This window comes from Aquarana catesbeiana, linkage group LG04, assembly GCF_042186555.1.
Source record: "Aquarana catesbeiana isolate 2022-GZ linkage group LG04, ASM4218655v1, whole genome shotgun sequence".
NCBI lineage: Eukaryota > Metazoa > Chordata > Amphibia > Anura > Ranidae > Aquarana > Aquarana catesbeiana.
The window spans coordinates 566,908,609-566,921,981 of NC_133327.1; the positions used below are offsets into that span (position 1 = coordinate 566,908,609).

General features: G+C 38.4%; 1 protein-coding gene across 2 annotated transcripts in view; it reads right to left on the reverse strand.

The window, feature by feature from the left end:
• MERTK (MER proto-oncogene, tyrosine kinase) overlaps window positions 1-13,373 on the reverse strand; it is a 166,634-nt gene that overhangs the window by 43,286 nt on the left and 109,975 nt on the right. For both annotated transcript variants that reach the window (XM_073628043.1, XM_073628042.1), the window contains exons 10-11: window positions 13,082-13,229; window positions 2,236-2,324 (exon numbers count right to left, since the gene is read on the reverse strand). In XM_073628043.1, coding sequence (XP_073484144.1) covers window positions 2,236-2,324; window positions 13,082-13,229 — 237 coding nt within the window. The remainder of the gene's footprint in view (window positions 1-2,235; window positions 2,325-13,081; window positions 13,230-13,373) is intronic.

The following is a 13,373-nucleotide window of genomic DNA, read 5'->3' on the forward strand; positions in this document are numbered from 1 at the left end:
CACGACCACACAAAAGTCTGACGGATTCGTACGTGATGATGTACACCGGACTAAAATAAGGAAGTTCATAGCCAGTAGCCAATAGCTGCCCTAGCATGGGTTTTTGTCCGTCGGACTAGCACACAGACGAGCGGATTTCGGGGTCCGTCGTAGTTACGACGTAAAGATTTGAAGCATGTTTCAAATCTAAAGTCCGTCGGATTTGAGGCTGAAAAAGTCTGCTGAAAGTCCGGAGAAGCCCACACACGATCGGATTACCAGCCAGCTTTAGTCCGTCGGCGTCCGTTGGACTTTTGTAGACGAAAAGTCCGACCGTGTGTACGCGGCATAACTCTTACCACACTATGCAAAACTAAAACAAAAAAATTCTGGGGTTAGGCTAGCCATTCATATTTAGATTTCTCTTGCAGACCAAATGAGAGAAATGACTTGATTTCCCTATCCATGCTAAACAGAGTGGATGGAGGAAACTCCCCTGCGGATGTCTGAACAATGACTGCATCTGATAGGATGCAGTCACTGTTCTGCCGCCAATGTTCTACCGACTCCTTCAGTTTGCAATTGAAGTTCCCAACATAAAAGAAACTTCCATAAAAGCTTGCATCAAATCAAGGTCTGTTTTTCACATTGCAAAATATCTCGGACACAGCAAGAAAATAAATGCATTTGACACTTTCTGCAATAGCACTTTGATGAAAAATATTTCTTCAGTTGCACCACACCTGGGACATACAGGATGGCACATTCTAAAACACTTTTATATAAATGACACTTGTGTTCTGTCTGTACCATCAAACGACACTCACACTGTAATAGGCTTCTGATTAATCAGGTCTGCAGCTTGATATATGCAGGTATATGAGCAAAGTCCCCTGCAACTGTCAAAGTTTCCGTCCTTTTGCTCCTTTGTCCTCTGGGTCTTCTCCTGAACTTTCCCTAACATACAGCTCTCTAAATCTACTATGCTTTGACAGAATTGCTTGCCAGACACATGTTTCTGAGCCCTTTTGCGCACACTGCCTTCCTGCTTACAAAGCATGTCACCTGGTCTTCTCCAAGATGACCACTGGAGTCCTTCCAGTAAATGCTTGGACTCCACACCTTCTATAGCAGTGATTCTCAACCAGGGATCCTACAAAGGTTGCTAGGGGTTCCTTCAGCATTGGGCAATTCCTGCCTCTCAGGTAAGTTCCCACTGACACCATTGATCTTTTTAGCTATCTGTAAGGAGGTTATTTTTCCCAATGACCACAAGTGTATAGATCATTCCTGTCACTGGCCATCACACTATTGTATCACGAGTTGGTAGATTTCTAATTTTTAGCAGGGTTCCCAGAGAAAGCAGAACCATTTCAAGGGTTCCTCTGTGTTGAAAAGGTTGAGAAAGGCTGTTCTATAGTGTCTAAGCTACTAACAGAAATGGCATTACAGATCAAAAAGATTGCTCTAATTCAATGCAGAACTGGCTCTCAGCGATTCTGAACATCCCTACTGGTAAGCAGCAGCTGAGACAAAAAAGAACAGAATTTGTACAGGCTACATGCTTGGGGGGGATGTTAATAACTCATTATAAGCAGCTACTATAGGTTGTACTGTAGGGGATGCTTCTTTTTACGCCATGGAATTCTTATCATAAAAAGTGAGTCCTCCTAACAAACACGTGATTGGTCTTATGGGCCCTTGTTCAGACAATGAAAATGCCAGAAATACAATGGAAAAACTTTTTTGATATAATAACTAATTTTGTGACTAACACTAATCAGTTACCTCAGTCACAAAACCTCAAAAACTGCTTTTCAAAATGACACAAGGTCCGAAGACAGCCGAAGTCTAATTGCAAACCTCAAACTGTCCTCAAAACATCAAGCTAGTTCTTGCTCTTTCCCACCTCTTGAGCCTCCCCACCATCTCATGTAAAAAAACAATAGTGGGGTTTGGAATGCATAAAGGATAACATATACGGTAGTTTAACGTTTACAGGAAAAATGGACATTACAATGTAAATTCAGCTACCTATATATCTGCATCTGCTTATAATTTTGTCATTCACTTTTCAGTTAAGATAATCTCATTCTTTCATTGTTTACTCGGTTTAAATTTGCCAGGTTTGTGATAGTTATCCTTTGATTGTTTTCAAACAAGTCAAAATCCGCTAACGTGCAGAATACAGAATATCGAATAAACACCACACATTCTGTTCTATTGTTAGAAGTTAGTGAGGCAAAATGAACTTACGTGTCACTTCAATAGCTTTCCTGTTGTAGGATCTCTTTGCTTTATAATTTACTACAATGTCTGAATCATCTGAGCTGACAAACGCATGCCTAGGTAAATAAAGTGAGAACACTGTCATGTAAGTCATGCAAAAGTTCTGGTAATCTGTGTGTACTTGTAATGAGACACCAAAATTACATTCATTCTGCACATGCATATTATCTTAAAACATATCTAAACTCAAAAGCAAAAATATAATATATTCCAGTTTACAAATTCTTAAATGTTATGGCTGCATTTGTTTTTTTTAACTTTTTTTCTGTTTATTCCAGTGCTCTCCATACTGTGGCCTGCAGGCCAGGTGTGGCCCTTTGCTTGCCTTTTCCCAGCCCTTGGGTCACTATTTCTCCCACTGTTACGTGACACTATTCCTCCTACTGTCAACCAGGTTGAGGTACAACCTGACACCAGTATAGAGGCACTATTCCTCCCACTGACACCAATGATGGGGCTCTATTTCTTCCACTGACATCAGTAAAAAGGCACTATTCCCCCCCCCCTGTCAACCAGGTTGAGGCACAATTTCTTCAACTGACACCAGTAGTTGGGCACTATTCCTCCCACTGTTACCAACGATGGGGCACTATTTCTTCCACTGACACCAATGATATGGCACTATTCCTCCCACCAATACCAATGATGGACATTATCCTCCTACTAACCACATGCACTTTTATTTTTATTTTTTACTCCTACTGGCCATCAAGCCTGAGGAATTGTTTATTCCCATTGATGCCGGGGCATTTTCTACCCTCACTGGCCACAACATGGCCCCCTTAAATTCTGAAGGACAGTAAACTGGCCCTTTGCTTACAAAGTTTGGAGACCCCTGCTTTATTCTAACCTAATGATCCAGCCAGTAAGACTTATTTTTCTTTTAACAGACCAAGCTGTCTAACAAATGTGGCAGTTGATGGGTTGAAACAAACCATTTGACAGGGATTCTTAGTGCTTACAGTGGTCAGCTTCTGTTTATTTAGGTAAAACCTTTGTCCCAAAAGGAAAAAAAAAACTGTTTCTGTAACTGCCTAAAAAGTGTTAGCTGGAGTTAGGCTTTAATTTGTTAGTCCATCTAAATCTACTACTCCATCTAAGGCTCCATTCAAACATCTCTCTCTTGGCAATCACATCTAAATCTTCTACTCCATCTAAGGCTCCATTCAAACATCTCTTGGGAATTGCATCTAAATCTACTATTTCATCTAAGGCTCCATGCAAACATCTCTCTCTCTCAACAATCACATCTAAATCTACTACTCCATCTAAGGCTCCATTCAAACATCTCTTGACAATTGCATCACAATGCTCGGCACGCATTTGAGATCTATTATCCTTCAGTGGCACCCCAAACGCAATGTAATTCTGCTGCAATTGTTAGGCAAACTGTACCTTAAAAATCACATGAAGCTTGTCACCCAAAAAGGAGCAGGAGCTTCTTTTCAGGTGACAAATGTGCATAGGACACCTAATTTAAGTCAATGGGCTGCCCTATGCAACACACAGAATCATGTGAAAATCTCGCTGTCATTATCGTGTAGTGAGAATGCTCGTTCCCACTATGCAATAATGTGATTGGGGCCTAAGGCTTCCCTCTCAATAGGTTGAAAATGTCCCTGTCCAAAAGTGATTTATGTTGCTCCACCATAGATAAAGCAGTGTAGCCACCTTAAGACTGGAAGTGTGTTAGTGGCCGGATCACTACATGAAAATAAATGCCGCCACCACATAAGGATTGGTAAGCTGCAATAAATTTTTTCGTATTTTAGTTTAGATATGCTTTAAAGCTTTGCTTTTGTGTAGTATAAGGGCTCTTTCACACGGACGATCCGTATGTCCGTTTTTCATCCTTCCGTTTTCGGATGAAAAACGGACATACATGTATGTATCCCTATGGAATAGCGGTTGTCAGCGGATGAATGTCCGCTGACATCCGACCCGCTCCGATCCGAAAAAGTGTAACGGAGGAAAAACCTACTTTTCCATCCGTTTTCGGATCGGATCGGGTGACGACGGACTCTAGGGTCCATCATCACCCGATCCCCATAGGGGAGAGCGGCGCTCTGACAGGTCCGTCGCTGCACAGTATGCAGCGATGGACCTGTCATCTTCCTGCTCAGCGGGGATCAGCGGAGTGATCCCCGCTGAGCAAGCGGGTGTTCACGGGGAACACGTGTGAAAGAGCCCTAAGGCTTTTCTGGATGATGAAGCTCTTCAGGGCAAATTGCATCCTCTTTGTCAAAAGTCATGATGTTTGATAATATACTGCAGGATTAAAGTCAAGTATTCTATAAGCAGCAGCATGACATAAGTTTTATATGCAGAGCTAGTCTATGGAGTCTAAAGGTGGCCACAAATTTGATTTGTGTTTTTAGTTCAGCCAACGAGCCGAATGAAAAAAGTGAACAGATTTCTCCATCCACACAAGCAAGGTGGATAAAGGAATCCCCCCGCCCGGACATTGTATTTTGACAGCGGGAGTCTCTGCTGTCAGAATACACTAATCATCAGCTACATGTACTGATCGACAAAAGTTTTCCAACAGGGATAGCTGCACATAGATCGAAATTCACCTGGTCCCTGCTGAACTGGTCAAATTTTGATTGATCTAAGGACAGCTTAACAGTCACATAAGGTTGCAAAGTAGTTGTAAAGGCTCTATGCATTAAGTATTTGTTGTAAAGTAGTAGTTGTAAAAGTAGTAGTTGTAAAGGCTCTATGCATGAAGGTAAGAAACCTTTGATGTGCAGCAGCGGCCCCAGTCCCCCTAAAACTACCTGAGCTCCATCTCGATTCAGCGATGTCCAGGAGAACCTCGGCTTTCGTGGGTCTCTCCCTCCTCATTGGCTGAGACAGCATCTGTAGCCATTAGCTCCCACTACTGTCAATCATAGCCGTGAGCCAATGAGGACAGAGTGGGGGTGGGGCTAAGCTGCACTCTACGTGTGAATGGACACGTGAAGCAGCGGCTTGAAAGCGAGCCTGCTCGGGTGGCCCCACAGCAAGTTGCTTGCTATAGGGGCACTAGGCAGAAGGGAGGGGTGTGGAGCACCGTCAAGGGATCCAAGAAGAAGAGGATCGGGCTGCTCTGTGCAAAACCATTGCACAGAACAGGTAAGTATAACATGTTTGTTATTTAAGAAAAAATAAAGACTGAACCTTTAATGTCACGTTAAGCTACAGAAAGTCTTGTAACTCCACTCAGTGTCTCTCTTACCCCTTTTCTAACCTGTGATTCTGTGTAGGGACTATTGTCATTATGTGGCTATAAAATGTTGAAATACAAAGTAAAAAAAAAAAGTTACCAATATTGTAAATGTTGTGCTTTAGCTTTGCATATTATTTTTTGCACTAAAGTTAACTGTACTATTCTTACTCACATTTTATTAAACATTAACAATTAAGCTCAGTAGGTGAGTACATTTTTATTCTAAAATATGAACGGTCCCTATTTTAAATTTATGAGTGACCTGTTTCTTACCCATTGTTCTATTCCAGCTAGACTATGCTGACTGCTGACATACATGAAATAGAAAAATCTAATTCCATAGATTCTCCTTTCCATATAATAGTATCCCTGTCCACAAAATCACTCAACAGTACTTTTCCTAACCCAGGAGACACCCAGCCAACAGGATGTGACATTTTAACTCTATGATGTTCTACCTTCTCAGATCATGTGCTCACTGGGCATGATGGAATCATAATAACATTCTTTGTACGTGCTTCATTTCCCTGGTATTTCATGTATGTTCTGTTTGAACTTAGGGTCCTGCTCTGATATTAGTGCTGTATCAGGGAATGAATCATAAGAATAACACATGGAAAACAGAAGCTATTGTTTTCAGTTTGTCTTGAGTCATAAACTCAGAAATTTGTTCACCAGGTGGCAGTTTATACAATTCTAGTGAACAATTTTATTACGTATTTCTACCCATTGTTTAAAAATATGCTCAAAATAGAAAGTGCATCATTCAGATAGTGGAAAAGAATAGCATTTACTTTCAGTTATTGGAGCAGCTGGTTTATGGGAAATGACAAGTGCTAATCTACATCAACAGAAGTTCTACTCATACTTTGCTTAGAGTAATGCCCATAATGTCAAGTAATAAATAATATGTGTATTTTTTCATATGCATTTAATTGAATCCATAGAAAAATATTAATTGAGACAGACATAATAATAAAAAATAAAATAGGGATACTGGGGGGTCCTAACCAACTTTGAAAATATGTTATATTGTAACTACAGACAAGAATTGAGAAATGAATCTGCTCAACTTGCACATTTTAGTTAACCCCCATCCATCCCCATTATATGTAAATTTAGAAAGCCAGCTGTGGAAATCTGACTGTAGTATCTTGAAGGATCCCTAATGCCTCTCTTGCTTTCAATCATGATCCTTGTACTGTAACTAAACTCACATAGATCAGTGGTTAAAATAAAATAAATAGATACACGGAGGCGGAGCCTAGCGGAGCAGACATGCATTGTTAGAGCTCCACACCGCTGAGGAGAGAAGAGAAGGACAAAGCGGAGCCTGCAGGCTCAAAAGGTATCCATTTGAACCTTTTTGCCCCAGGGAACAAACTGTGAAAGTTTGGGCAGGAAATATGGTACTGGGAGGAAACCGTGGCAGAAATAAAAATCACCTCACAAAGAGCTCACAGGCACTCACTGCAGCTGAAGCAGCTCCAGTCACCTCACAAGATACAGCATCAGGGCGCTCTCACAGACAGAAAATGTCACAGCAAGACTCTCCATTTGAGTCAGATACAGAACAAATCCTCTCACAAACTTCTCCACAAACCTCCTCAGTATCCCCAGTAATATTATTACAATTTGAAAAGATGCTTCATAAGGCTTTAAAACAAACCTCAGACCAAATAACAAAAAGCCTAACCAAAGAAATAAGAGAGCTGGGAAACCGCACCGCAGCCTTAGAAATAAAAATGGATGAAATTGAAATTACAACCCAAGAAAATATAACAGAATTGGAACAATTAAAAAAAGAGAATTTAATATTTCAAACTAAGCTCGAAGATTACAAAAATAGAGCCAGACGTTCAAACTTGCGCATAAGGGGAATACCTGAAACTGTGACAGACCTGCAATCTACTATTACTGCTCTATTACAAGAACTAAAGCCAGATATCCCTATTGAACGTTTAGAACTGGACAGAGTACACAGAGCCCTCACAGCTAAAAAGAAAGATGGACCCCCACGTGATATAATCACAAAATTTCATTATTACAGAACGAAAGAACAAATACTAATTGCTGCAAGAGAAAAAAAGGAACTTAATTTTCAAGGAGACAATTATCAAATTTTTGCTGACCTATCCCAACTTACTATTACTAAAAGACGATCCATGAAACCCCAACTAATGGAACTGCAACGCCACAACATTATGTATCAATGGGGCTTCCCCTTTTCAGTCAGATTTAACTACCAAGGTACAATTTACAGAAGCAGATCAGCAGATGAACTACAACAAACCCTTTTAAAATTAAATCTGACAGAACCCACAAGCAGCAACACTCCCAAACGAAGAAGAATGGTATCATCTTCACCTTCAGGCAGCACTCAGAAAATTTCAGAACAAAGTGGGAATCATCATTCTCACAAAAGAGGCCGTTATGCCACATCATCCATGGACCAAGAAGATTCAATGGACTGACATCCTAATTCCTGATATCTCTTCATTTATTATACTAAGAGATGGTTCTCTATTAAAAACCTATATTTATAACTGAATGTAACTGCATTCTGATAGTCACACACTGTGTGGGATCAAGTTACATTCCAGTTATATTTCTTATTACTTCTGATTCATATAGCCTTAGAATATATAAGTGAAATAGGGAAATTCTTGTTCAGTTATATATTATCAGGTAATAACAATAGATTTATTACTTTTTAGGACAAATATGTGCAATAATCCAGAAGTAATGGAAGCTTTTTCTTTCTTTTCTTAGAACAAATATATTATTACCTAACTAGTTCCTAGAATTATGTTTTTGTTTATTCTAATCTGAAGCAATACAACCTCAATTTTATGAGTTAACATATCTAAACAGTTACATATGAATAAAATATGTAATTGTTTACTCTAAAAGGGTTAAAATCCCAAAATAATTCAAACTATCTTCATCAATACCAAAGTTATTAACAGTACCTTTCTAACTGAATTATTTAGCCTAGGGCAAGACTAACCATATACAACCACCCTGGAATAAATAATTTCAACAAAAACTATATTCTGCACTCCAATTAATGAAACATCATTTTGATGTCTTTTGACATAGCACTTCTCTCCTGTAAGCGGAAGATCCGTTTACCCCCATTAGCCCTCCTCATTCTCCCAACCATATTATGTGGGAGTGTGACGAAGGCACTTATTCCCCTGAGAGAGATATTTATTCTCTTTCACGGGTAACTTGTGATTACTTGCAAAAAATAATTTATACAATGTATCATCTAATCTCATATGTTTTTGTTTACTCTTTACTCCAGAATTCACTGGTTTCTTTTCTATCTATTCATCTCTTCAGTCCACACAGGTTGATCTGCGCAGTCAGCTCTGCATAACAAAAAGTAAGTCAAAACTATTTGATCTATTGCCATGGCACCACTGAATATACTTTCCCTGAATGTTCAGGGAATAAATGTCCCTCAAAAAAGGACCAAAGCCTTCCGTACTTTCCATAACAAGAAGGCTCACATAGTATGCCTCCAAGAAACACACTTCACCAAAGATTCTACTCCAAAATATATTTCTCCTTTTTATCAACAAATTTACACGGCTTCTGCCTGTACCAAGCAAAGAGGAACAGTGATAATGTGTGGGGATTCGAACCAGGTCCTCCTCCCATTTCTAGATAAATCACCTTTTACACCATCCAAAATAACCTCTAGATTACCTTTTTCTCAACTTCTTTCCAAATACAATCTGGTAGATTCATGGAGAGAAAGTAACCCAATGAAAAAGAAATTCACTTATTTCTCGCACCCTCATCAAACCTTCACCAGAATAGATCATATTTTTCTAACAATAGAAATGATACCAGAAATTATTGCATCAGATATAATTCCGATTCCGTGGTCTGACCATAATGCAGTATACACTACTATAGCCTCAGCCATACCAAAAGCGCATGACCCAACGTGGTACTTACCGGACATAATGCTCAAACACCCACTACATCAGATGGCCATTGAACAAGCTTTAAAGGAATACATATCAATTAATAATACAACAGACATCTCCCCAATAACACTGTGGGAAGCTCATAAGCCTGTCTTGCGTGGTACAATACAAAGACAAATGGCACTATTTAAACGGGAACGCAAAAATCTAGCAAAAAAAATAGAACTCAATTTTAATGCAGCCTACATATCATTTCAAGATAATCCATCTCAGAGTACAAAATCTCATCTGGAAAAATCTAGATTGGAATACGATCTATTTCTCACTGAGTCAGTTGATAAATCCCTCAAACGCTCCAAACACAATTTCTACATGAATACAAACAAACCAGGTACATATTTGGCTCGGGCATTAAATTCAACTAACAAATCTTTCAAACCAATACGTTTGAAATTATCAAAAAATTTTTACACTTGTAATCCAGTTAAAATAGTCCATAAATTTCACTCACATCTCGCAACTTTATACAAGACAAACAATGAATTTAATCCTACAGAGGCTGAATCCTTCTTCTCAAAAATAACCTTACCTGAGTTATCTCAGAATCAAAAAAGCAGTTTGGATGAGCCTATAACTATAGATGAAGTTGCTAACGTCATAAAAGACCTAAAACTTAACAAAAGACCAGGCCCAGACGGATACTCGGCTTTATACTATAAAGAAATACTCTCTCCCATTCTCACTGAAACTTTTAACAAACTTCTAGATGGACATTCTTTTCGGCAAGAAACACTAATGGCAATTGTTTGTATGATCCCAAAACCCCTTTCTGATGATACTTCCTGTGTAAATTATCGGCCTATCTCTCTGTTAAACCTCGATATTAAATTATTAGCAAAAATAATAGCAAAACGCCTCAATAGCATTATAGGAAAATTAATACATAGAGATCAAGTAGGCTTCATGCCAAATAGACAGGCAGGCGATGATATACGCAGGGCAGTGTTATTGGCACATATTGCTAAAAAACGGAAAATCCCTTTATGTTTTCTATCTCTCGATATTAAGAGGGCATTTGACACAGTATCCTGGCAATATATGCAATATTCATTACAAAAATGGGGTTTTGGACCCCACTTTTTAACATGGATCAAAGCATTATATAATAAACCCAAAGCCTATATAAAATATGCTGGATACAAATCTGAAGCCTTTAATATCGAAAGAGGTACCCGACAGGGTTGCCCATTATCTCCCTTATTATTTGCCCTTATACTCGAACCCATGGCCCAATACATCAGAACAAACCAAACTATAACTGGCATTGAAGTAGGAGGTATTACACACAAATTATGTATATTTGCAGACGATATATTACTTTTCCTATCATCACCACAGGTCTCTGGTCCTAACTTAATACCAGTTCTTGATGGGTTTGCAGCCCTATCCGGCCTTATGATTAATCCTAAGAAATGCCTAGTGCTTAATATTTCACTCACAAACATGGAATTGATCCCGGCTAGGGCTGCACTCCCATTCACATGGGCAGAAAAATCAATCCCATATCTTGGAATTCATTTAACAGCATCTCATTCTGACTTATTCTCAACCAATTATCCTCCTGTATTAAGACAGATCACAAATCTAATAAAACAATGGTCGCAACTTCCTTTATCCTGGATAGGGAAGATTAATGCAATCAAAATGACTATTCTACCCAAATTGCTTTATCTATTCAGAGTCCTCCCTATTCCAATTCCTTCCTATTTTTTGAGAATAGTACAAAAAAGAGCAACTTAGTTTATATGGGGCTCTTCTAAACCACGTATACCTATACACACACTACATCTTCCCAAAAATAAAGGAGGCCTGGGATACCCTAATTTTACTAACTACTACAGAGCAGCACATTTGGCCAGTCTGTCCAAATACCATGCAAAACAGGAAATCCCATTATGGGTATTTATAGAGGCTTCAGAAAATGACCCTCTATTAATATCAAATTTATTATGGCTTGATCCTAAAGACCGCTTTAAAATTCATAATCCCATAACTAAACACTTCTTATCTCTCTGGGATAAACTAAAAACCAAATATCAGTTACAATCTCCACACAATCCTCTCCTTTCTTTTATCAGAAATCCGGCCTTTTATCCGGCATGGATCTACCCAAATTCTTTTAAAGCTTGGACAACATCAGGCATTCAGACACTAAATGACTTCATAGCATCTAAATCATTCCTTTCATTCCCATCGCTTAGAGAAAAATATGATCTACCAAACTCTGAGATATTTAGATATCTCCAAATCAAAAATTTCTATACACCATTCCTAAAGGGGGATACACCATTATCCCAATTATCCTTTTTTGAATCAATCTGTACAAAAGATCCATTTGCTAAAGGTACAATTTCATCACTTTATAATCAATTATATGGAGTAGCAAATCTTAATAGACCCTCTTACGTTCAGAGGTGGGAGGAGGACCTGGGACGAACATTAGAAGACACGGACTGGTCTAACATATGGCTCACATCTAAGTCATCTTCACCCAACATCTTAGCACTGGAGACAAATTATAAAGTCCTAACTCGCTGGTATCTTGTACCCGCTAGAGTGGCAAAATATTCACCTAATACCTCAGCTCTTTGTTTTCGAGGATGCCCAGAAATAGGCACATATTTACACAAATGGTGGACATGCCCAGTAATCCAAACCTTCTGGAAGGAAGTCTTCGTGATTGCATCTAAAATATTTAAAAAAATAATACAACCAGATCCATATTTAACTTTACTTAATCTAAAACCGGAATGGTTAACACTCTCTCAATTCAAACTTATGATCCAACTAATAACGGCTGCAAAACAAACAGTGGCCAAGGCATGGAAATCTCCTACATTGGTACTAGCAGAAACAATTCACAGAATGAATAATACAATGTCCCATGCTAAGATGGTAGCCATCGATCAAAATCAAATTCCAAAATTTGAAAAACTTTGGCATCCTTGGATAAAACAACAGTTCCTGTCAAACTTCAATGACTCTGTCCTGTTGCCATGGTAACAGATTAAATGACTTACAGAGACACCCATTCTAAGGCTTCAAAGAGAACTAAAAAGAATAATAAACTGACGAGTGGGACAACCTTGTGGACCATACCTCTACCTTTCAACCCTTTTTCTTCTTTCTCTTTCCTTTTCTCCACCTTACGATTAAAGCTCATTATCAGAATTTATTTGACCTATATACACTCTACTTGTAAACAATATGTATAGTAGGTATAAATCATTTAAATACCTACAAAGGTAACTAAGGAAATGATATATATCTTTAATTTAGGTTTACGTGAACCCAATGTTTAATATTTGAAATTTCATGATATTTACCTATATAAACCTTACTATAAAACAATGAGCTTACTTTAGATCCTTGTAAACTTACTTTATGTATCTTTATAACATTGTATACTCAATAAACTTCTTTTGACAAGGAAAAAATAAAATAAATAAACATGTTCATACAACTGCACTATAATTTTATGTATTTTATACCAGTTTTCATGATCTGTGCAGCCATGAAGATTTGTGGTTATAGGAAGGCACTAAAAAAGCAGTCTGCTAACCCAGTTTTCTAGGTACCAAGTGTTCCTCAATCTTACCCAAACTCTGTTTCTTTTTTTCTTCTAATGCATATTACTGCACCATAAATCGTTAGCAGAAGTATCATTAAGCTGCAGATAAAGCCCAGCAATATCAAGAAGCTGACATTTCCTGTTGCCGGAGTTGAAGTCGCGGATGCTACTGTGCCTGGAACAAGATGAACCAATTATTTTAAGAATATATTTAAAAACACACAATACTTCCTATTAAGTAATCTGGTGTTCCAAAAATATGCTGTATATGAGAATTGTTCCATGCATATTCTTATTTATGAATGAAGCTTATTAAAAT